We start from the raw sequence: 24,643 nt of genomic DNA on the forward strand, positions 1-24,643 counted from the left end.
TCGAACTGGAACTCGAACCGAGCCGAAGCGGCGATGATGACGTGATGATGGTGTTTCTTGTTGTTCTTCTCTCTCAAATGCGTCACCCGAGCGTAACCCGAGCGTAATTATTTTGATTTTTTGACATCTGCGACATATGAATAAGCAACGACTCACATCTCAAAAAGGGGTCGAGTAGAAGGTCGAATGAGCGAGAAGAAGAAAAAGGCGTTCACACTCGTTTAAATCTACTCAGTGTAAATTTTCTAATGCACGCAACCCACGCTACGAAGAAAACGAAGAATCAAAGAATACTCCATCAAAATCTTAATTTTTTTGCCATAATCATATTCGAGATCGTAATGTTATGAATAAGAACGCGACTTACCAGCACAGTGTGAACTCATTGTGGTTATTCATTAGGTTAGGCAGACTGGTAGGTCCTACGGAACATTTTCGTAAGAAGACGACTACTTGGGCCCTTGCTTCAAATATTGACCAATCCAAATGCCTGTATATGTTTGTGATTTGTTTTCAGATTCCCTCTCTGTTGAGAATTTGTGAGAAAAATCAAAATATGTTTCCTTCTCCCGTATGTTTCTTGTATTATATATTATTATATAGTTTTATAGTATGTATTATATAGTTTTCGTGAGACTATTTTTGGATTACACAATACAGGTCGGACTCGATTATCCGGAGACTCGATTATCCGGAATTCGATTATCCGGAATTTTAGACTCGATTATCCGGAGTATTTTTATTACGATATATTTTTTTTATTTCAATGATGAAATTTGACATAATTCAGTATTATAACATAATGCTGACACGATTTTGGAGGCCCCCGATTCCGTTTTCCTCCGATTTTGTCGGCTTTTTGACCCGATTATGTTAGCCTCTTCTAACGATATAATTAATATATTTAACACTCAGCATCAACATTTTACATTTACAGTGAATCTCAAATTCAGTTGATAATTTTTGGAATCATATACAAATTACGTAACAAAAAAGTCTCGCGGTATATTTGAAAAGGGCCAAACAATTTCATATATCTTCTCAGCGAGAAATCGCTAAATGTTGCATTTGTTTTCAAAACATGCCGTGAATCATCCAGGAAATTCTCAAAGAATGATTGCTGGCATTTCTTCAGATAGTGCTTCTGGGATTTCTCCAAATTTTCCTTCAAGGGAAAACCTTTCAGAGATTTATTTCCTTTTGCTTGGCATTCCTCCAAAAATTCCTCATGAGACTCCTTTGGTAATTTCTGCTGATATTCGTCAAGCAATCCCTGCTGAAATTCCGCCAGATATTTCCTAAGGAGATTATACGAAAAAAAAATCCGGGCATTTCTTGATGGGATTCCATCAGCATTCTGGAATTCTTCCACGGATTATTGTAGTTGTTCTTAAAACACCCACAGGTGGATGTACGGTTTTTTTCTAGCAATTATTTATGGTATTCTTATGGGGATTTCTCCAGGTATTTCTTAAAGTTTCCTCCGGAATTTTCTGTTGATATTCCACCAGAAGTGCATGCAGAGGTCATGCAGAAATTTCTCCTACGATTCTTTCGGGAATTCCTCCAGATATTTTTCTTCATTATTTTCTACAGGATTTTTTGCATGGATTTCTTCAGAAATTTTTCCGGATATTCCTCAAAATTCTTTTAGAGATTTCTCCAGAAAGTTTTAAATTAGGCATGTCCACTTTTTCAAAAATGTTCTCAAGTCCACTCCCATTTTTTGATTAGCATCCAAAAAGAAGTAACTGGTCAAAACTTCAGCCAAATCCATTGAAACTAAGAGGCCCAAAGCATGATTGCGTCCGTAAAGCTAGTTTTTAGGACACATTAGGATTTGACGAATTATTATAATTTTCGCACAACTCCTACATCATTGATGCCAAAGAAGCAAATAACCAGCAAAAGCAGTTGGATGTCAGTCAAAATATAGGAGTGGACTTGAGAATCAGGGAACATTTTTTTTTAATTAGACAGGCTTATTCTACCTATATTCCTTCAGGAGTTTGATCAAAATGTTTTTTGGGTTGGCATCACTGCTCCCAGTATCGTGTGTATTATAGACACACGGAAAAGGCTGTTTATAGATTAGAACACTCTGAAAATAAATGCTGAATTCATCATACAACAGCCCCATTCACTTCAAAAGTTTTTTTTTTCTCGTCCCTGAACATTTTCTCCAACTTTCACAAATCACACCCCCTTTCCTCAACCATACCTTCTTTAAGGTACATCCATTAAGTACGTTACGTCAAAATTGGAAATTTTAATACGGATTTTTCCGTGACGTACTTAATGGATGGCCCCTGCTTTGTTTCACGAACCCATAACCTTTTTATTCAATTCAAAATTGACAGAAAAGTGCCCTGATCTTATCAACCTAAAACACTATTACGATCTACTGAATACAGCATACTAATAGAATGTCCATAAATTACGTCACAGCAGGGCGGGCGGGAAGATGCAGCAAATTGTGATGAACCATTAAATCTGCAGAAAACTTGTAAAAAAAAGTGTGACTAGTGAAGGCAGCAAAAAAAGTATTTTTTGACGTAATTTATGGACGATCCCTTATTCGAATTTCTTGCTACGTCACTACTTCATGAAAATAAAATAACAAAAACATATATATTCATACGTTTTTGAATTTTGATTTATTTTTATGTGATTCGATTATCCGGAAAATTCGATTATCCGGAGTGAAATAAAAATCGATACTCCGGATAATCGAGTCCGACCTGTATTACAAAATTATTATTTATAATTAATTACACTGCTTTGAGAAAAATAACTTTTACTAGCCCCTAGTTTCTAGTTTAAAAAAATCTCGCACACACAAAAACTTGTTCGGGTGCTCAGGTGCTGTCAAAAAAGTAAAGTGAAAACAAAACCAGCTGTTTGGACTTCCCGAAAGATTTTTTATACTTTCATAAAAAGCGCTTTATTTTAACAAAAATAACATGTCCATTCCCGTCTTAAAAGCCGGCATTTCACTTAGAAGTTTCTTTATTTTCAATTCCAGTTTTGGACCAAAAGAGGGCGAGGTATGTTTTGCGACAATTTTTCATCCTATCCGTAATGAAAAATCATAATTTAATTTGGCAGGAGGAAAAGAAAATCCTTTTTTATCACCCTCAAGAAACGGATATCGATTCCAAAGTGAAGGATGTTGGATTGTGCGAAGCGATCATTCAGTTCAGCAAGTAATTTATGTGGATCATTGCCTTGTTCATAATACTAAAATGCTTGGTCTTTTAGTACATTCACCAATGACGACAGTGTCCACGCGATGCACACCCAGAAATCCTGCCAGCTGTATCATCAACCTGAGCCGGGTTACTGGATGACCATGATCTTGAACGTACCCTTCGAGCGGAAAAGTCGTGAAACGGGCGACTATAACGAATATCATGGGGATGACATCCACGATACTATTTACCAGGCCGTTCTGAAGCAATCTTATCGGATGTTTCGGCTATTTAATGGAACGTTTGCTAGTAATCTGAAACCGGTCGAAGATTTAGACGCGGTCGCTAACCTGATCGGTCGACTAGAACAGTTCTACTTCAAATACATTCTTCACTTGAAACTGAAAGACTGTGACGTGCTGGATGCCTTTGGAAGCGTGCAGTACTTGCCGTTGAATCAGCTCTTGTTCCTGAGGGTGCAGAACTTCATTAACATGATTGAATCAACCTTCGAACCAATCAAGCACTGTGTTTTTCTATACGACGATTCGGTCATATGGAGTGGAATCAATCCGCATGACTTGTACACGATTTATGAGTACTTGAATGGGCCCATGTTTCAAACGACCACTGGTCAAGAGCATTCCCGTAAGGTTTTCATTCACGAAAATAGTCTGGAAAAGACGTACAACTTCATGGTGTGTCGCAAGGTGCAGAACATTACCCTGTGTCTGTTTCTGGAGGAGGTTGAAAACGAACAAGCTCTTTACCACGAGCTGAATGCCGTGATAAACCCTCAACTAACGAGCATATCTTCAGATATAACGCAGCACCTAGCGCAACAGCCATCCCACGACTGCACCAAAGATGAGCCGGCGTCTGCTCCAAGATTTATCTACTTTAATGAATTGAACCTGCACTACCGGGGAACGATTAAGTTAGGGACCCAAAAGCGAAATAATTCCGCAGCAACCCTTCCGAATGATGTGATGAATTTAATCGTTGATCTACTGGATGATTCACGGAAGAATGGCAATCCATCAAATGGAACCGAGGAAACGATACTGAAAACACACGATGACTACTGGATCGTGAAGCGCAGTTGCAACGCAAGGCACGTGTTCATCGTGCTGAATAAGAGTTCAACGTTGATCGATGTTAGCGAAGAAACCAAACGCATACTGGATCAGAACATGAAGGGAATGTTCTTCTGCAATGGCGACGGTGGTAAGTAGGGAAAACGTCGTTCAGAGCATTAGCAAACATTAATCGTGATGTTAACTATTTAATTATACATTTAGCTATCCATATATATTTAGGGAATAAGATTTATTAATCTACGAAGATGGTTTGCAACAAGCGGTGTCGATAATTCTGAAAGAACTATGACCCTCATCTATCATTCAATTGAAGTTTGTATACCACGTTTTTAATTATTTTTGTTATCGTGAATCGACCTTGGAATCGACAGTCAACATGGCGGAATTTCTGCCCAATAGCACAGAAATTTAGGCATACTTGACAGACAAAGCGTGTACGCTGCTGAAACCACGAGGCTATTGCTCCTATTGTTGTAGAAATGAAGCCACTGCGTCCAACAAGTTGTTGCGCTTTTGTAGCATTTAACGTTTTACTATTTTCATCTGGTTATCTACCAACTTTATTTTGTGAAAACTTTTTCACTATTTCAACACAATTCACAATTGAACACAACATTTGAACGGCTCCATCTGGTCCACCCATCGTGCTCTCTGCGCTCCACGCCTTCTTTTGTCAATTGGACCAATAAGTGAATACCAAATTTGTAGCGCCGAAGGTCCGCCAAGTTCGGCCGGATCCATCGTATGCTTCCGGTTTTGGCCACCTTTTGGATGCTGGGTTCGTCGTATAGTGCAGCGAACTCGGGGTTCATCTTTCTTCGCCACACACCGTTCTCCGGAACTCCGCCGAAGGTCCGCCAAGTGCATGCAGGTCTTTCTCGAGAATGGTCCATGTCTCATATCGGTAGAGGAGCACCGGTCTTATTGGCATCCTGTGCTTGATGGTGCCGAGTTCAATCTTTTTTGATCGCAGTTTCTTCTGGAGCCCATAGTAGGCACGACTTAAACTGATGATGACGGCTGGAAGTCAGTAAGGATAAAAGGTAGACATTCTCCCAACACCTCGAAGGTATATCCCCCAGGTAACCACTAAGCACTGTTCTGAGCATTATAACAGCCATTAAACAGCTTTTCAGTGCTAAATAGCTCTATATAAGCATTCCTAATGCTTATGGGCACTATAACCAGTAAGAACTAAATTAAGCCCTGTAAGCCTATATAAAGCCTACAAGCTGTAAAGAAGTTTGTCAGTGCTGTCACAGGGCTTGGAGCACATGACGTTTATATCAATCAAAATAGATTTCGACCAAAACAGACTCGAGTCGGTCATGATCAATACATTTTAAACATCCATGTCGGACGGGATTGGCGGAACGGGATTATTTTTGTTGTTGGAATGTTTATCGGAATGGTGTTGTTAAATAGATAATGGAATCTGGTTATGTTAATTATTCCATTTTTTTCAATCAAGACAAACTCCAACTCGTTTCCCTATTTTCTTCTGAAACGTTTCCCGAAAATTTATATAAACATTTCTTCTCCTGCATCAATTCCTACGTTCATCAGCACCAAGCTTACCACTGAATCATCCTCATCCCATATCATTTTCAACCTTCGAAATGCCCAAACTATTTTGTTTTTCATGGTTTAAATACTAGTTTTGATGGGGAGCGGACCTGGTGTGATGGTTAGAACACTTGACTATCACGCCGAGGATCTGGGATCGAATCCCACTCCCGACAAACTCGCGAAATGTGAGTTCTTCCTTCGGAAGGGAAGTAAAGCGTGGGTCCCGAGATGAACTAGCCTAGGGCTAAAAATCTCGTTAATACAGATAATAAAAAATAAATACTAGTTTGATCACACCATTCCCATGGTGCATTGGTGGAGCAGATGAGAAAGGCAACAGACTTGGACTCAGGCTTGATAATCCTCCTCGAAATCAAAAGAGTTTTGCAACATGCTCTAGAGCGGTGTTTTGCTTTTGCCTCGTCGCGAGGGAGCGAACGAACCCCAAACAGAGAGGCAAAAAAAAACTGAGCGAGGAAGAGGGGAACGAAAAAAGAGCTGATGAAATTTTCGGGTTTTTGAGTGCGATTTTCGCCTCGAGAGTCTTTCTTTGTATGGGAGTGGAACTCGCGAGAGCTTTTTGAGTGTGAGTGGACGTGAGAAACACAACAAACAATTATGAGTGTTGGACGAACTCCTCGCTGCGCGGCAAGCTCACGCTCGATGCTGTTGAGGATTTGCGTTGTGATTTCTGAGTTTTATTTTACCTCCTCAGAAAATCGCCGAAATCGCTTACTCATTTTCTCGCGAGGGAGTTTCTGTCAAGCCTGCTTGGACTTGATCAGGAACCCGGAGGACAACAGCTAGAATCTGGATGAAGTAGCAAAAAAGCAACTTCAATGGAAGCGAAGGAAGTTAGAAAAGAACAGGAGATAAACAAAATATTTTTTTCTTTTTTCTTTGTCTCACTTTTGACAACTTTCGCTCCAGAGACGACCGTTTATCCGTATCGTTTATCCGTATCGTATCGATGGTATATCTGTATTCAGTCGTGCTCGGTTTCGCCTATCAACATGTACCGTGAGGTGCCCATATTTCGCGCACTTAAGAATTCTCGAAGTTTGATAAAAGACTGGAATTTTAGCATAAAATATATCAGATTAATTTCTTTAGTAATATTTAGTACAGGTACTGTAGCTTCCAAGAAAAATATAAATTAGCAGGGTGTCGACTACCTGAAAAAACCTGGAAAGTCAGGGAATGTCAGGGAATTTATTTTTGGACCTGGAAAATCAGGGAAAGTCAGGGAATTTTGTTGATGGTCAGGGAAAATTTTTCACGATAATCATAAAACGATGTATTCGAGATATACAACATGTTATGGAATTTGAAAAACTTGCTAAATTGTGTCTTCAAACTGTAACGTCCATGATTCTGATTTACGATCAAATCAATGTAAACTTCATCCTGCTTTTGTAGCATTCAGTTAACGTAATGCTATTCTGATTTTTTTTCATTAAGCCTCTGAAAAATGCGAACTCTTCGCAAAGCATTTTTCCAGCGTTTTCAATACCGAGTGTGCGAGCAGTGATGATGCTACACGCAGAAAAATGGCGCTTGTTTAAAACAATAAAACGCATGGTTGATTTTCAAACTGAGAATTTACTTATTCCAAAGTTATATTTAATTGTTTTCATTTAGAGTTTATCGATAAAAACAACCGATTACCATCATTTCATATAATGTCAAAAATTTCATTTGTTTCAACAAAATAAAAACCACAGACAAACAGACGTCTCACTCTACTCACTTCCCATCGTTTCACTTTTTAACGGATTATTCAAGTATTCCGTAGTTCGCAAATCACTCGCTCATGGCGCTCGCATCGTTTTTGCTCCTGTTTGACGTTTGTTCACTACCGCCATCTACTCAGTAGATTTGCGTACCACAGCATAATTAGCAATGGGCGATCATGTTTGCGTGACGATGATTTTTATGGCATTTTCTTCCTAGTGACACGTCTGTTTGTCTGTGTAAAAACCATAAACATGGTCCGAAAGCACTCACACACCTATAAAATGCTTACCCCAACATCGCCACAACGAAGAAGGTGCAGCAAATCCATCACGCCAACTTCCAAGTGCAGCTTTGGTCGTAATGGATAACGCGCTGGTACTCACGACAGCATCCACAAAAAGTTGATCGGCTTCGCCTTTTTTGTCTTTTTTTTAGTCGTTCTCCTCCCCATCCGCTCACCGACGGTCTAAAAATAGATTTCCGAGCTGCCGCAGGAGCTGCCGTCACCAACACAATCACATTCCGGCTTTGTTAGTCACAAAAGTGCAGTCGTTTAAAACAATCTGTTATTTTATGTTGAAACTACCAAATCTCTGTTTGTTCTAACAAACTGTGAAAAATTTCGTCAAATGAAAACATTTGTATTATCAAACAATGCAACAGTTCAGTTTAAGCTAGAAATCAGTTTGTCGCTATAGTAAACTGAAAAATCGGTTGATTTGAACTAGAATTTAATTATGTTTACAATTTATTTTTCTGCGTGTATGCATGCAACCTCCGCTGTGCCTGAAAATCTCTTCGATATTGGTATACCACTAGTGACTGAAGGTGAGCTACGGGATGCTGCGAAGAAGATGAAACCGTCTACTACGCCTGGCCCAGATGGGATTCCTGCCATCGTCTTCAAGAAGTGCATTGGCTCACTCGCAACTCCTCTGTGCTACATTTTTAATCTGTCGCTGCAGAAAAAGCAGTTTCCGGTGCTATGGAAAAAATCCTTCATGTTCCCTATCTACAAAAATGGTAACAAAAGCGATGTTCGGAACTACAGGGGTATTACATCATTGTGTGCTGGCTCCAAGCTATTCGAGACGATAATTAACAACTACCTTTTTGCTCGAACAAAGACGATGATTTCCACTGCCCAGCATGGATTCTACCCTGGCAGGTCAGTAACGACCAATCTTCTTTGCTTCACCTCCACCTGCATCAATCAGTTAGAAGATGGGAAACAAGTTGATGCTATCTACACCGATTTGAAGGCAGCGTTCGACAGAATCGATCATCGTATCTTGTTATGCAAGTTGGCGAAGCTTGGTACGTCGGACGACATGGTAAAGTGGTTGGAGTCATACCTTTGCGACAGGAAGCTTTGTGTCAGGATAGGATCGTATACTTCTACCTGGTTCACTAATTTCTCCGGCGTACCGCAAGGGAGTAATCTTGGGCCGCTTCTCTTCGCACTTTACTTCAACGATGTCGCTGCTCTACTGGGCGTTGGATGCAGACTGATATATGCAGACGATCTCAAGATATATATTGTGGTTGAAAGTCTAGCCGACTGTGAACGAATGCAACAACTCCTAACCGCCTTTGCCCGTTGGTGTGAAGTCAACCGAATGACGCTCAGCATCAATAAATGCTTCGTGATAACCTTCCACCGTTGCGCAGACCCTATTCGAATGGATTACAAAATTGGCGATACATCCATTCAGCGTGTCAGCGAAGTAAAAGACTTGGGAGTACTGCTCGATTCCAGACTTTCCTTCAATGGGCATCGCTCGGAAATAATCGATCGTGCAAATCGGCAGCTGGGATTTATTATGCGAACAGCCAAAGATTTCGATGATATCCGGTGCTTGAAAACACTTTACACCTCGCTTGTTCGGTCGATTTTGGAAACCTCATCCGTAGTTTGGTGCCCATATCAAGCAAACTGGGTGGACAGGCTGGAACGCATCCAAAAACGATTTGTGCGCTATGCCCTACGACGACTTCCTTGGAGGGACCGTACAAATCTGCCACCATACGTTGACCGGTGTTGCTTGCTTGGTATTGAAACACTTGAGCAACGCCGGATCATTCAACAGGCTGTTACCGCTGCGAAGATATTAAATGGTGAAATAGACTGCCCGGATCTTCTCGCAAGACTATCTTTGAATGCTCCCAACAGGATTCAACGGAGAAGTCTGGAACGGATGCTGGCAACACGATTTCATCGTTCAGTGTATGGCTATAACGAACCAATGTCCTCTATCATAAGCGCCTTCAACAACGTGGCCTATTTGTTCGATTTTGGAATGTCTTCTACGTTATTCAGACGCCACGTCAAACATTCAATGCTCCCAAGTAATGTTTAAATTAGTATAAGTAACATTCATTAAGACTTAAGTCAGATGGATTAACAAGAAATAAATAAATAAATTAAGCCTTATTTCATAGCAAAGTTGTGAGTCCGATTAATAAGCTAAAAATTAAAAGTACATGACACTATACTCAATGTAATGTTTGGCGAATTTTTGGTGCATTCTTTGGTGATATTGTTTTGAGATGACTCACTCCTGCATCTGGATGGGTTTCTAATGAATTTATTGGTGGGTAAAGTCTTGCGATGCCCAGAAGTTTGTTGTTCAGACCACTTGTGATTTTTATTTTTTTCTGGAGATACATTTGTTGACACTTGAGTAATATTTCCAGAAAAAATTTCCCGAAATGATTGCGTAGTACTTCGTCTGATTCATTCTAGATCTACGCTCCCAGTAGAGCTTGGTCTGTCTCTTCAACTTAGTGTTATTTAAGCATTTCTAAAGGCAATTAAAACCTTATGCACTAAATAACTTTCTTAAGAATAGTACTCTGAAGGCGTTAACAAAGACATAGACACCCTTTTTTATCTCTGAATGTTGTCCAGTGACCTCGGAGATTTTCGATTATTGAAATATTGTTCAATTATCAAATCATCTTTGGAGCTTCCATTCGATCAAAACACTAGTGCGATGGGAAAAGTTAAAAACAGTATTTTTAAAAACTACTACGACCTAATGCTAATTACTACACACTTTGCTCAAGTTGACGACATCGTCTAGTCCATCGTGAGTATTAGTCCTAGTAGGGGGAAAGTTGGGAAAGGGTCCAGGCTTTGCTATCAGCTGTCCTGCAGCTCCACCTGGTCACTCTTAAAAAAAAAAAAAGTCCGCTAAGTGCAACAATTTTGCAGTTATCGCACCGCTATCCGTCATAATGAAATGTCAACAGCGATGCGATGTTTTTCTCATGCACTTTTGCTGCAATGTAATGTTTTTCAAATGCATATTGACTGCATTCTGCAGCAACTGACAGTTCTATGACATTTGCCAGTTTTTGCAGTTATCGAATTTCATTCGTTAAGTGAAACGCAAACATGTTGCAGTTATCGAGCGTCTACTGTACCTCAAAAGTTGAAGTACGTAGCACAATATTTTCACAATGCATAGCAAAAAGGTCACGCAAAAAAAGCTTTGAAAAATAAAATAACGATTGGCACGACGCTTATTCGGAACTTGGAAACGATGTTATGTTTGGCGGTAATGTGGACACTATAGAAAAACTATGGTGAATATGATTGGCCATGTTCTCAAAAATCGTGAAAGGGAATCTAAAATGCTTACAATTCCAAAAAAAAAAATATATGGAATAATGTCACCTGAACAGAAAAATGAATAGATATTGCTTGTGAATTTGATTAAGCTGTGTCTCTTGAAACTTAATTAATTAAATTTGTGATGATGAAAATTTATCAATGAAAATGATGTTCTATTTAGCAATATGTATATTCATTCCTGCAGTATAAAACATGGAGACAAATCATCAACTTAGTTGTTGAAGTTGATATGTGTTCAGTAAGCTGGATTCCAGCTTTTTACGCTGGCCATAATAATACGATGCTATAAAAAAATGACAGGAGCTGCTTCCAACCACTGAACTGAAACTTGAGAAAAGATTCTCAGCAAACTTTGACTTTCTGAAATAGTTTTCTTTGTTTACCTGTCAGTTGAAAAACTTTCGGTTAGAAAGTTTTTAATTATTATTTCATAATTCTATTCCATTTTCATTTCATTTATTCATTATTTCAGATGTTTACGGAAGCACTGTTGATGGTAAATTTGGACTGAAAAAGTTGAAGGCGAGATGATATGAGGAATTGAAATGTTGTGTACAAAGGCCTTGTTTTTCTATCGCTATCGGTTGAATGCGTACTAAATCCATGGTGCCTGACGCAAAACGAGCAGAATCTTCTCCGTGGGTCACGGACGTAGATCATTACCGCAAGAATGACTAACTGGATAAATGGTTGATTTGACTTCTATTAAATAAGGCAGCGAATATGGGCTTCATGGCTCTTCGGCCTTTCCTTTGACTGACCCTACATGAATCACTGGGGTTCGTTTCTGACTGACACTGTAGGTCCTTACCAAACGAGAAACTACTGGAACATCATATACTTTTAAAGGACTTGGTGTGGACTTGTTTGCATCAAATTACTTAAACTATTCCAAAGTATTCGTATGAAGAAAACAAAGCGCTGGAGGTGATAAAACTCAAAATGATACGGCATATCATGCGCCTGGGTTTCTTGTGATAATACCGAATAAATTCGGGCAAACCCATGGCCACAACTAAAACCCATCGATCGCCCATTCCCCGTGCATTTGAAAGAAGATCATATCTGGCCGGTATACATAATGCACAAAGGATCCTGGTACGACTTCCGGGAGGAACTTAACGATCAAATTCCGAGGCCTTTGGACACGACACATTTTCAAAAGTTACAAACAATGCAATACGCTGGTAAATCCTCTTATTATGGACGGCCCTCAACTTTTCCAGCTTGGCAATATAACAAATTTCCGTAGTACATAATGTGGGGTCCAGAACAAGTCTAAAATAAAGTAAAATAGTTAATAAACCATTAAAAATATTATTTGTGGATGTCGATACTATTGACAGCCCAACTAACATTTATTGCGAATGTAAACGTCAACAAAGCGTCCTTAATACGGCTTGATGCTGAGTTACTGTGTTGTACATATGGACGGAAGCTTCTATGCAAGCCCTATACCAATGAATCTGGCGAACTTAATCAGCTTGTACATGCTGTGCGATCAGCTTCTATGCCACCTAGTCATAGCTCTTTTCTCGGCTCCTATGTAACCACTAACTGAATAACATCTTGAGAAGGCGCTTTTTCAGCCTTTTCGCAGTTGTTAAATAATAGTTTTACGGCATCCCCAAATTAAACGATTAAATATAATTAGGTTATGGATACCGTCATGCAATACATGTGGAACTGGAATTATCGTTTTTAAAATTGAATAATTAAAGTACTTGCCGCTACTTGGAATCGAACTCCCGATCTCCGTATCCACTGGTCCCGATGATGTCCTCGCTGCCACACTGCTATATATAAATAACATAGAAAATAGCCCGTTTTGTTTTACTCCAGATAAGGCTTCATAATTGTGCCACAAGAAACCTTACCCAACTTCATCTTGCTGTAAAAGCTTGTGAAACGTCAAACGCAATAATGTTTACATTGAACAAGCTGTGTGGTTGCGCCAACAGATTCTTCTTCTCAGCTTCTAGCTGAAAGAGTGTTCTTTAAACGGTTACGAAGCGCTGCTGTTTTGTGTTTTGGAAACATTACAAAACGTACTGTATAAAAGCAGCTGTTGTAGTGGCTGGGACTCTTACTCGATTTGCACATCTTCCGGCAAGTCTTCCGGCATTGAATTAAAGTGCAATAAAAGCAACCCAAATAATTTCACAGCACATTCATGGATAGCTGTAAAGAATTTGTGTAGTAGCTATATATCCCGCTTAAAGTTTGTTTTGACAATAATGTTTACATCCGACAAGCCGTGTCAGTTTCTTTATTACAGCTTCTAGCCGTAATGAAATCGCATAACGGCCTTTAAAGCGCTGCTGGTTTGGGGATTTGTCAGTATAATGAATTGTACTGTATAGTAGCAGCTGTTTTGTTAGTGGGGACTCCTATTCGATGTGTTCAAGTTTTCACATCTTCCGGGAAATCTCCCGGAGTTGGAATAGAGTGGAGTAAAGGCAATCCCAGTGACAAGTGATGGATTTCTTAAAACCGTGTTTCGTAGCTGTATGGTGCTTGTTTTGCAGTCGTGTAATAGCTTATGATTTATCTTTGACTAGCTTTCCTTTTATTCAGCGTTGACTGCTTTTACTCGATGGTTACACAACAGAAAGCAAATGACTGAAGCTTATAGCGCTGAAAATGTTAGTTGGGAGATGAAAGAAATAATATTAATTTATGAAACTCAACGCTTGCTGAGGATATTTCCACGAGTTTCAGTTCAGTGAGTGGAAGCAGCTCCTGTCATTTTTTTTATAGCATCGGCCAGCGTAAAAAGCTGGATACTCTTATATAACATTTCAAAAATGGGAGGGGGGTCAGATTTGCATCGAAGGGGGGGGGAGTGGTTCCACCTCCACCTCTCCTGTTTTATCTTATGCATGACATTCTTATTCTAGTTTTGATTTGCATTTGAATTGCCTCAAAAATAAAAAAGAAACCATTAAGTTAATTGTTCAGAAATAAGTAGTTCCTAACTGGGTTGAATACTAGTTACAGCTTCCAGATGTGATGAAAATACATAAATTTGACTAATGTTGTGCTAATCTTACTAGAATACTTCCAAAAAATGCGGAAAAACCAAAACAATATTTTTGGCCACCACTTTGTATGGAGCCGCCCCATAGTGACACCGAGCTCAAACACGGTGCAGCATTTTCTTGCACCGGTGGCGATCGGGTTTCAAAACAGAACAGTACCCGCGAATAAACGAACGGTTTCGGTGCAAGTTTGCTACACCCGGTGGCAAAGTGGTGCAGAAGGTGCAAATAAACGAATTCGACATAAATTAATATGTATAGACCTATAACATAAGTTTTCGGGTGCCTCGTATCATTCTTCACACTTTTAAACTTATCGTGAACATCTCAATTAGCGGTAGCATCAACACTACCAACACGAGACTATAGTAGTGCACATTTGTCAGTTTGTCTGCATGATTTATAATATCTAGTATTCCAAAGCTTTATAATATGAGCCCTGCATCAAAGAATAGAAATAGAAAGAATGCCCTCTCTTGCCTTTTTCTATGTAAACGTCAAGCGACAAGACAGGTGGCGCTCTCTAAGCGTTTCAAGGTGGAAGCTCTACGTAACAGTGTTCGTGATTTGTCATAAGGGAAGATGGTGTGCGTATGTTAGTGTATCCGCATACAATCAGTAACGCACACTATCGCATGAAGGTTGAACTGTCATCCGCGGATAGCGCTGCGGTATTGTCCCCCCGAGCATCAGCGGAGTGGGTCTTCTTGATATTCTTATTCTTTGCCTGCATGATTACTTCAGGAATTACCACGGAACATTCTTCAAGAAAATAGGTTCGGTAATTATAATAGACGTTGCGATTTCTTGCAATATACTTTACTGGTGAATTCTGCATGTTAGTGAATAGTATTTATGTAGGTAAATATTTCATATAGGTGTTTTATAATAAATTAACAATTACATAGTCTAGGTGTCCTTAAATAGTATCGTCGAAGAAACTGTTCAGCATTGCATTAACTTCCGTGGGCTTATATTTAACGTACTTTTCCGGGTTCTTGCTAAACTGCACATCGGAAAACCTGAAAATATAAAAATCAACGTTAGAAATAAACATTCATTTAAAAAGATATCTCATATCTTACATCTCAAAGAAAGCATGGTACAGCGGAATGATATTCTCAGTATTGTCCCGCTTGATACCTTCGCGCAGCAAAACATCCGGAACGGAGATGGCTCGCTGTATCCTTACGGCATCCTCCAGTTCTTTATTGAAAGACGAGAACCTCTCCTTAATGTTGGCTCGTTCCTTATCTTTGATGCGCCCTTGTACCGGTCTCGGAATGTCTTCCAGAGAAATGTTAGCCAATAGCTTGGACCACGAACTCAGATAGGCCTTTTTGAGATCGTGGATCATCCTTTGGTAGCGTTTCTCGCAATCTTGTTCGGTGAGTGCAACGAGATCTATCAGGTTCGATCGCTGAAGGGACTTCAGAATGTAATGTGTGTTGTTCAGTTTGAAGAGTTGCTTAGTGGCCAGATCTCCATATTGTTCGGATTTGGTCGCGATAGTGTAGTTTAGCTCTCCGATGACCTTTCGGACGTAGAGACCTAGCAGTGCTTTGTTCTTCTGTTCGATCGCAACGGTCCTTTGGGATGTAAGACGATCTAGGTCACTTGTGTAGGATGCTTCCACTTGAAGGATGCTTCCGATTGTTTCGCAATGTTCTTGAAGCTGCTCCAGGAACCATATGGTGTTGGAGGTCAGCTCGTAGACGGTGGCATCCTTTGGTACGTTCGATCCTCCTCCGTAGCTAATGGTACTGGAACTCATGCTGACCATTCCCCCACTGCCGGCATCGTTTTTGACACCATCGATAAACTGTTCCAATGCCTTGGAACCGGTTTGTTGCAGCTTACTTAAAACTCCGCCCAATTGCTGTCGCTGAGCGCTGTCACATATCTTATCAATATCTGGCTGAAGGATTTGCACGTGCTTTAAAGCAGAGAAAATTCCCAAAGCAGCGGACCATTCTTTGCGACTGATGCTCCTCAGCACCCGCCCGGTAATGGCTTCAGCATCTTTGACGACCATTTCAATCGAAGGTTGGGAAAGACGGGAGAACACCTCGTTGTGCCGCGATGGAGGAATAATATCGTTCAGCAGATGACGTTCCCAAACCAGCAGCTTCTGGAGACCCAACAGCAGCACTAGGTATTTTTCCAGCTCTTGATCGTTGTCACTTCCATACTCTTCGGCAGCTAAAATATCCCCGAAGGAGGAATTTTTCCGCATGGTCAAAGCAGCTGACTGACCAAGGGTCTGCGCTTTGATTAACATTTTATTGGCCTTGCGTTCAAAGCTGTAAATAATATTAATAATGCATTAGGCCGTTACAAATATTTATTTCACTTTTTGTCCCACCACTCTTTGGCTGGTCGAGGGGGGGGGGGATAAAAATAATAAAGCATTTAATTTGAAAAATATTAAAAACTATCGGATTTGTTAAAGAATTTTGAGCAAGACCCGAAATTTTGATAAATATTTTTTTATCTGCCCCCTCAAAATGCAAAATCCAGCCAAACATTTTTGAAGGGGGGGAGACAAAAAGTCAAAATAAAATTTGTATCAGCCTTATTTCCTTTACTCTAAAAAGTATTATCTATATGACTTTTTAATTCCACGGTATAAATACTATTAGAATCCATAAAAAAAAAGAATCCATAACCCAAAACTTTTTGTATGGCGCGTAAGATTTCTCAAACCCCCCCCCCCCCCACCCTTTCCCATAAACCCTTACATAATTAATGGACAGCCCCTAACAGAGATAAGTCGCGCATCGCTGAAAAAAAAAATCTGCCCCGAGTGAGGATCGAACTCACGACCTTAAGATTATGAGACTTACGCGCTGCCTACTGCGCCATCGAGGCTTATGTCGACCGGTCTACTTACATCTGTTGTAGTCTGGCGGAGGTCGACTTTTTCACCCCGGCATCCGAAGGTCGTCCATAATACCGGGACTTCAACGGCTCGTTGCCCCAGCTTCCGCTTTTCTGATGATCCTTCAGATTTTGCAGCGACCGCATAATCACTTCGGATCGTTCGTCTCCGTAGATTTGCACGTACTCTCGGCGCAAATTGTTGTCCAGCCATTGGGCGATGGTGTTCAGTTCCTCCCGGGTGCTCGTCGGCAGCTGCTTAATCGAAGGACAATCCTCGTTAGACGAGTCCTCTTCGATGTAGATCAAATCCAGCAAATCCACCGGTCTCATCGGAGTGCTATGCTTCTTGAGAAGCGACTTTAGATGATTGTTCAACGTCTCGCATCCGTTGTTGAACAAACTGGTCACATTCTCCAACTCGACGCTCTGGGGATTATTGTTGAGGAAGTAATCCTTGGCTTTCTTCAGCTTGTTCAACCCATCCAAAAAGGCCGTTATGTTGCCCTCAGAGGGTCCCTGATGAATTAAGTTGCAAACATCCTGCGAGGCATCGTAGTGCGACAGGACCTGTTCCAGACAGTTGAGCGTAGAATCGAGATCTGCGGTGAGAGCGGAACGGGGGATTAGTTTTCTGATAAGAAATTTCAGTATAGATCTATGAATTTTACTTTGTTGCTGCTTCTGGAGGTTCTTCGTCACGTTGTACACCGGAAGAATGGTTTGCTCTAGCTTTCCCAGCCGCTGTTCGAATGAGTTCAATATTTTGGACATGGACTGAGTCAGTTCAGAGTATTTTTCAACTCTGTCCTTCAGCAGGGCTTGATTAGTTCGTTCCTGTAATTTTGCATATACCTAGTGTAACAAATCTGGGGACATTTGTATTGAGGATATTGATTACCTTTTCTAGCTTCGTTTCTATTTGCAAAGTGTTTTCCAAAGTGCTCATTTTTGCAGTTTTTTAAGGAAACAATAAATAAGCTGATTTTTCTTGTGTTGTTCACTGATAAACAGTTAGGTGACGAATAATTTAGAAGAGATGCGAGCAGACATTCTAATAGGAACAGTAAGAAAGTTCATCCTGTTGGAGTTCTGTTTTGAGTATCAGTTTCGCTGTCGCATACTTTATGAAAAGGACTTCAGTCATTAACATGGAAGTAAAAATAATCAAAAAAAAATTTGAAAGATACAGAATCCTGCATTAAAATACTGTTTTCGTAACACAAATAATCAATATTCTTCTTTTATTTACAATTTGGAAACATTTGACATTTTAAGCTGATCGAGTTTTAAAGTTTTTTAAATAAGCAGTTCGAATGAGAACTGTGCATTATACTTCTTCCTACATATCTGTGTGATGTTGTTTAGGCGTGCGAGAAATCACTCAAAACGCTGAAAAGAGAATCTCTCTCGATAACTGATATCGAAAATATGAACTTTCTTGTTAGAATCGTGATTCACATCTCTTCCCACAGAAATGTCACATTTTACACTCGTGCGTTCGCTGTGTTTTGAAGTGATTTGCGTAACACGAACGATATTTAGAATTTAGCATTGGTTTTCTCCGTAAAATATGAGTTTTATGATTACAAAATCTGTATTAGGCACTGGTCGTGCCATCCTGATGCGACACGCATCAACCAAGGCCACAGCAGCTTCTGCACCAGTCAAAGAAAAATGGGACATCTACGCGGGAGTGCTGGTGGAGAGATTGCCGGTGATCACCAAAACCATGGCGCCCATCGAGGCTAAATTCAAGGTGAGTATTACTTGAGGTCCGTAAAAATATGAAAACTATAATCCATTGTACCATATATTCTAGAGCATGTTGGACCAAATTGAGTTTGAAAACAGTCTCAAATCCAATCACGAAGTTCGCAAGGAGGTGGAGAAGCGCCAAGCGGAACTACTAAAGGCCGGGAAGATCGACCTGGACTCAGAAACGCTGAAACAAACTGCCCAAGATTTGGAAGATGCGTATAACGATGAGTTCAGCAAATTTAAACCCGCCCCACGGATCACGGAAGCCGACAAGAAGAATGATGTAAAATCACTTAGCCGAAAGCTGGAGGAAACGCTCGTTTTACTGACGGAACAAAAGCTAGGCGATAAAAGCTACTTCCTGCTTCCACAAGGAAAGTACTCGCCGAGCGAATCCTTACGGCAGACGGCCGAACGGGCATTGAAAGAGAACGTGGGAGATGGACTTAAGGTGACATTCTACGGAAACGCTCCGGTTGGGTTCTACAAGTACAAATACCCAAGTACGACGCGACAGGAGGCAGTTGGGGCAAAAGTGTTTTTCTTTCGATGCACGCTGAATCCTGGCAGTCAGAACGTGACGGATAAAAAGGTCAAGTTTCAGTGGTTGGACCAGTCCGAACTGGAGAAAACACTTAAAGAACCGTATTATCATAGTGTAGCACAATTTCTGGTGTAACTCGACAAGGTTTAATAAAAACTCGGGAAAATTATAGAAGAAACATGCCTTTATTTACAAGAGATTGCACGCGCACATCCTAGGCCAGAATGTTTCTTCCGTCAGCGTCGCTACCAACAGCGCCATTCTGGTGCGAGCTGTTACGGCGCTTCACAACGTAGATCTTTTTATTGGAAAGACAAATGGTGTAGCTGTGTTCCTCGTATACTATCGAAATCTTCTTGCACGAACGCTTTTTAAAAACAGCCGGATCGACACTGAAAAAATGAAAGGAAAAATGGTCGTATCAGATAACAAATTATTTCCGCAGGGCGTCGACTTCATTTCCAGAAAAAAAGACCCTTTTTTTCCTGACTTTTAGGTATTGCAAAACATTTTTCCAAATGACTACGACCGTACCGCATCTACACGTGTCAAAGAGTAAAAAGCATACCTTTCCGTCAATGTCAACAACCCGCTGATGATGTTCGCACTCCGTTCATCGTTTTCCATCTCTCCACCGGAAGCGAGCACTGCTCCATCCTCGGACATGACCAGATATCCGATCTGATCCGGAAGGGGACGAGTGTCCAGCTCCAGCATTTCTTCGTACTTGTTATCGCGATGCTGATGGACAGGAACGACAGGACTTCTGTTGCTGCTTGCTCCGTTACAGCAGTATACTTGTACCAAAGGCTGGTGGTGATGGTGGGAATCGGTAGAATTGCGGATTCTGCTGTTTCCTTCAACCGATGACGACGTCGATGGCGAGGCACTTTCCAAGCTGAGCTGACCGATGCGATTAAATTGTCAAATGAAAAAATGCGTGAACAATCGAACCGCTAGTAGAAACCAATATTTTAGGGAACTCATCAAAATTTGGAAGCGGGGATTGGGATTGAACAAAGCGCCCGAACTCTTCGCGAGTGGCGATGGACGACCGACGCGAGTAATTATTGATAACACGAGAACAAAAACACTGACCTGGTCGCTTATCAGGAAAATATTGTTGATGGCAACGACCGAAAAGCTACCGAAAGCATAAACTAATTAAATAGATCCACAAGCTGTGCTTAGTTGTCTAGGCCTATCGATTTTTATTTTTACGTAAAATTCTCACTCCTTTGCTATTTTTTTTTTTTTTTAATATTTTTGTTGATGTTTTGAATGACTGTCTCAAAACTTCACTACATTACAGAGAGTGTCCAAATTTATTACTGTTGGTTTAGGTCGAATTTTGCTTGCACTGCATGACAATGATTGATTACATACGACATCTAACACAAATCTTAAGACCCCTCGTTAGATCGACCCCTCTCTGAAACCGAAAGCGGAACGGCCAGAAAGTGAATTACCCGAAAAGCAGCTGACGTTCGCTCAAACTGTCATCAGACGTGGTCGTCGTCGCATCTTCCTCTCCGTGCGTGCGAGTCGTCGTCGTCGTGTTTTGCTTCTAGTGCATTTTTGCTAGGATTTTTATCTCTAGGCCATCATCTATCGTAGTTTTCACACCTTTCCGCTTACTCGAATCCCTATCTCATCGGAATCATGGACGGACCGCACGGAAATCCTCTGCCCAAGAGCAACCCAGCTCCCCAGGAGGGAGATTTGGACCAGACGCCGATCTTCCTAGCGGTACTCGTTGTGCTCATTACTCTCAGTAAGTATTGCCCATTGCACGGTGACGTCATCAAGAAATCGTTCTCTTTCTCTCCTACGGGAAATTAGAAAACAACAGGACCAACACCTGTCAAATTTGACAGGTACTGGTCCTGTTGTTTTCAAACTCTCTGAAGGAGTAAAAGAGATGGAATTTCGCCGTGAAGTGGTCTATTGCCCCAAACTTTCGCCACTTATGTGTGTCAGGGGTTCCCGAGCGCTGCGAGAGGCGGTTCATACTGTTTTAAATTTCACTAGTAGATTGTGTATTTGGCTCATTTTACATTATTCTTTTGCAACTGTTTAACGAGATAATGACAAAAACTTCTAATGTTGAATGACTCAGTTGTGTATCGCTGGACACACGATTGGGAATCCCTGCACAGATCACGATTGGGTCGCGGCACTATTTGTTCATAGTATTGCAATTAAATAACTTTCGCTATCTTTCCTACGCATAATTCAAGTGCTGTTGTACGTCTGGAAGAAGAAGCGCACAGCTCGATCGGATGTACTGCTAATGGGCTTGTGCGATTCCGGCAAGACGCTGCTCTTTTCGCACCTTATACTGGACGAGGAGAAGGAGACGTTCACCTCGATCAAGGAGAATATCGGCCTCCTCACGACGTCCAGCGGCGAGCTACGGTTGGTCGACATTCCAGGTCACGAGCGGTTGCGCGGCAAATTTTTCGACCAGTATAAAAACTTGTCCAAGGCGATCGTGTACGTCATCGATAGTGTCACGGTGCAGAAGGACATCCGCGATGTGGCAGACTTTTTGTACACGGTGCTGGCCGATAAGGCCACGGTCAGTCTGCCGGTGATTATTCTGTGCAACAAGCAGGACGAAGAGCTGGCCAAGGGCGAGGGCATAATCAAGAGTCTTCTGGAAAAGGAAATGTAAGTTTTTCAAATCTCATTATGGAAGAATACCTATCTCAATCCTACAGCTAGATTGCGCAGCGTTATTCTATTTATGCTATGAAAGTCTAGAATGTAGATGAAATATTCATCGCGACGGTTATGTATATAATGGCCAATTTCTTCACCTCGGCTTAACTGGTAAGCCAGGCTTACCCATATAGTTAAACCTGGTTTAACGCTTAAGCCAGGGTGAAGAAATCGCCCCTAAATGTATCTATTAGGGTCGATTTCTTCACCCCGGCTTAACCGGTAAGCCAGGCTTACCCATATAGTTAAACCTGGTTTAACGCTTAAGCCAGGGTGAAGAAATCGGCCCTTAGTGGAACTGTTATGCGTTGAGAAGTACTGCAAGAAATACCTTAAACATAAGTTTTTATTTATTGTTGAGTTTGGGCCGACTCTAGCGAGCATTTATATGTTTAGCTACTTATATTATCTCATAGCCTTCCATTTTTATTTATGTGAGTTTCAACCGATTCCTAATGCCTCCCTTTGTTGTCACTTTCAGAAATTTGGTCCGTCAGACCCGCACCAGTCAGCTGCAGTCGGTGGATCCCCAGAGTACGGATGCGGTGTTCCTCGGCAGACCGGACAAGGACTTCGAGTTTGGGCAGCTCTCGCAAAAGGTCCGACTGGTCGCCTGCTCGGCCAAGGAATGCCAACTGGACGATTTGAATGCATTTTTGGATAGTTTATAAGAAGGAGACAAGGGGAACGACAAGACTTAGCTGCTATGTTCGTATTTTCTTACCAGTAATTATTTAAGGATTGTGTGGAGGAAGTTAACTACTAGGGTAGGTTTTCTCGGTTTTTTCATTTCGTTTTTATCTCGTATCGAAGATGGTTCATGTTACGTATCTTTCTACTAATCCAGTGTGTCCTATGTTTCTAAATAAAACTTTGAAACACAAATGAGTTTTATTTGCTTAGTAGATGAATCAGATTATGGCTGAAAAACACCCTAACCATATAGCGTTTTGTAGGTAGGTAGGAATTTATTTAATTTTCTGGCGTATGCATGTTGCTCTCTAGAACATTTTTGTGTTATTTTCTAGAGTTCGATTTGAATAGAACGTTTGTAGTTCTCAAATTAATGTAGAGTCATTTTTCGCTTCCCTTTTTAATATGAACTCTATAAGAGTTACCTACTATAGGCCTATAGGCTACTAGGCCAAACATTTCCATAGGTCCTATCTGCATTTGAGAGGCTCTCTTTGTTCACTTTCTCTTTCAATTATTGCAATGTAATGGTACACTTTTCAACTAGTTTTGCAACTCAAAAGACGATTGTTTTGACCATCGTTCAATGCTAGGAGACAATCATAATACAAATAAACAACTGAGATATTAACGAAAGAGAGGGAAACCAAAGAGAGCCTCTCTTCTGCAGATACACCCTTAAATGAAACAACACAGCGCACGAGTAACTTTCACGCAGCGAGCAAAAAGACAAAAGAATTTTCACGCACATTTTTTGTGTTGATCCGGTGTTACACAAATCTGCGTGAAAATTCTTTTGTCTTTTCGGTCGCTGCGTGAAAGTTACTCGTTGCGCTGTGTACATCGAGTTCTGCGTGTAGGACCTTTAGACATGTTTGTCCTGTATTATTGTCAGAGAGCTGAAAAGCGTATTGTATGATGAAAGAGCCACAAATGAAACGACAAAGAAGACGCGGAGTTTGGAGATTGTCGTCCTTTGTCACAACTTCTACTGGGAACAATATTATCTCGAACACGTGCATCTAAATGAATAAAGCAGAAGCAACATTTGTTGCGCATTTTGCAACTTTTCAACTATTGAACCCAGAATCAAAATTATTTGATGATGGTTCTACAGCAGTGGTGCAATGTTTACCAAGTCGAAGTTTGCCAAGTCTCCTTTATGTCAAACGTCGTTATTCCAAACGTACAATTGAGTAAGAAATTGAACTTCAGGTTGTGTGAACATAACTTACCAAACGTAGCATAAAGTATTTTTCCACATGGACGCAAATACCTTCCTAAGGACAACCCAAATAAATCGATCCGAGTACATTCATGCGTCCGTATGTGAATTCATCGGTGCATATATGCATGTGCATGTATACCTGGGTGCATATTTTTCTCCTTTTATGCATTGTAATCTTGTTGCTGGTTTTTTTTTAGCGTGTGACTAAATAGCGGGACTTCAAAATTCAAATTTTAATAACAACATCAACAAACAGTCACTATTTATAACGAGCAGAAGATACAGATCATTGGTCGGAGTGCGCGAGAACTAGAAAATAACGGTGGTAATTGGCTTCTTTAACGATGTTGAGATAATTCGTTATTCTGAATCTGTATGTCAAACTGAGCTGAAATCCAAATTTTCATTAATTTTGGAGCCCGGGAACCTATTTTAAAATCAATTTGAAGTTTGTATGGCAGAAATTTGTCGAATCACCCCTCGTCGCAGTTTGTACTGGGCGGAGATGTCAAACAGTTGCCCACTGCCCAGCTGT

The 24,643-nt window shown here is 40.7% G+C and overlaps 5 protein-coding genes and 1 non-coding gene across 6 annotated transcripts; 3 read left to right on the forward strand and 3 right to left on the reverse strand.

The window, feature by feature from the left end:
• The first annotated feature begins 2,854 nt into the window (after positions 1 to 2,854).
• On the forward strand, positions 2,855 to 4,535 carry LOC109401026 (vacuolar fusion protein CCZ1 homolog). Its single transcript, XM_019673509.3, has 3 exons — positions 2,855 to 3,047; positions 3,109 to 3,206; positions 3,262 to 4,535. The coding sequence occupies exons 1-3, from the start codon at positions 2,964 to 2,966 to the stop codon at positions 4,424 to 4,426; spliced, it is 1,347 nt and encodes a 448-aa protein (XP_019529054.3). The 5' UTR covers positions 2,855 to 2,963; the 3' UTR covers positions 4,427 to 4,535.
• Positions 4,536 to 15,081: 10,546 nt separating this feature from the next.
• LOC109401024 (exocyst complex component 7) lies at positions 15,082 to 18,216 on the reverse strand. The gene is made up of 5 exons (XM_019673507.3): positions 18,060 to 18,216; positions 17,830 to 17,995; positions 17,172 to 17,760; positions 15,364 to 16,581; positions 15,082 to 15,300 (listed from the first exon to the last, which is right to left on the reverse strand). Exons 1-5 carry the CDS (start codon positions 18,105 to 18,107, stop codon positions 15,198 to 15,200), a joined length of 2,124 nt encoding a protein of 707 aa, XP_019529052.3. The 5' UTR covers positions 18,108 to 18,216; the 3' UTR covers positions 15,082 to 15,197.
• On the reverse strand, positions 17,077 to 17,149 carry Trnam-cau (transfer RNA methionine (anticodon CAU)). The gene has a single exon. It is a non-coding gene; the product is annotated as a tRNA-Met (tRNA).
• Positions 18,217 to 18,651: 435 nt separating the features above from the next.
• On the forward strand, positions 18,652 to 19,641 carry LOC109420866 (large ribosomal subunit protein mL46). Its single transcript, XM_019695347.3, has 2 exons — positions 18,652 to 18,917; positions 18,981 to 19,641. Exons 1-2 carry the CDS (start codon positions 18,732 to 18,734, stop codon positions 19,596 to 19,598), a joined length of 804 nt encoding a protein of 267 aa, XP_019550892.3. The 5' UTR covers positions 18,652 to 18,731; the 3' UTR covers positions 19,599 to 19,641.
• On the reverse strand, positions 19,630 to 20,210 carry LOC109401023 (ragulator complex protein LAMTOR4 homolog; the record flags this gene model as incomplete). The annotated part of the gene is given in 2 exon segments (XM_019673501.3): positions 19,630 to 19,855; positions 20,032 to 20,210. Coding segments are annotated over 2 exon segments (327 nt in total). The 3' UTR covers positions 19,630 to 19,677.
• Positions 20,211 to 20,940: 730 nt separating this feature from the next.
• LOC109420867 (signal recognition particle receptor subunit beta) lies at positions 20,941 to 23,072 on the forward strand. Its single transcript, XM_019695348.3, has 3 exons — positions 20,941 to 21,237; positions 21,704 to 22,136; positions 22,669 to 23,072. The coding sequence occupies exons 1-3, from the start codon at positions 21,126 to 21,128 to the stop codon at positions 22,856 to 22,858; spliced, it is 735 nt and encodes a 244-aa protein (XP_019550893.3). The 5' UTR covers positions 20,941 to 21,125; the 3' UTR covers positions 22,859 to 23,072.
• Positions 23,073 to 24,643: the final 1,571 nt, after the last annotated feature.

The sequence above is a fragment of the Aedes albopictus genome, unplaced genomic scaffold (genome assembly GCF_035046485.1).
Source record: "Aedes albopictus strain Foshan unplaced genomic scaffold, AalbF5 HiC_scaffold_167, whole genome shotgun sequence".
Lineage (NCBI taxonomy): Eukaryota > Metazoa > Arthropoda > Insecta > Diptera > Culicidae > Aedes > Aedes albopictus.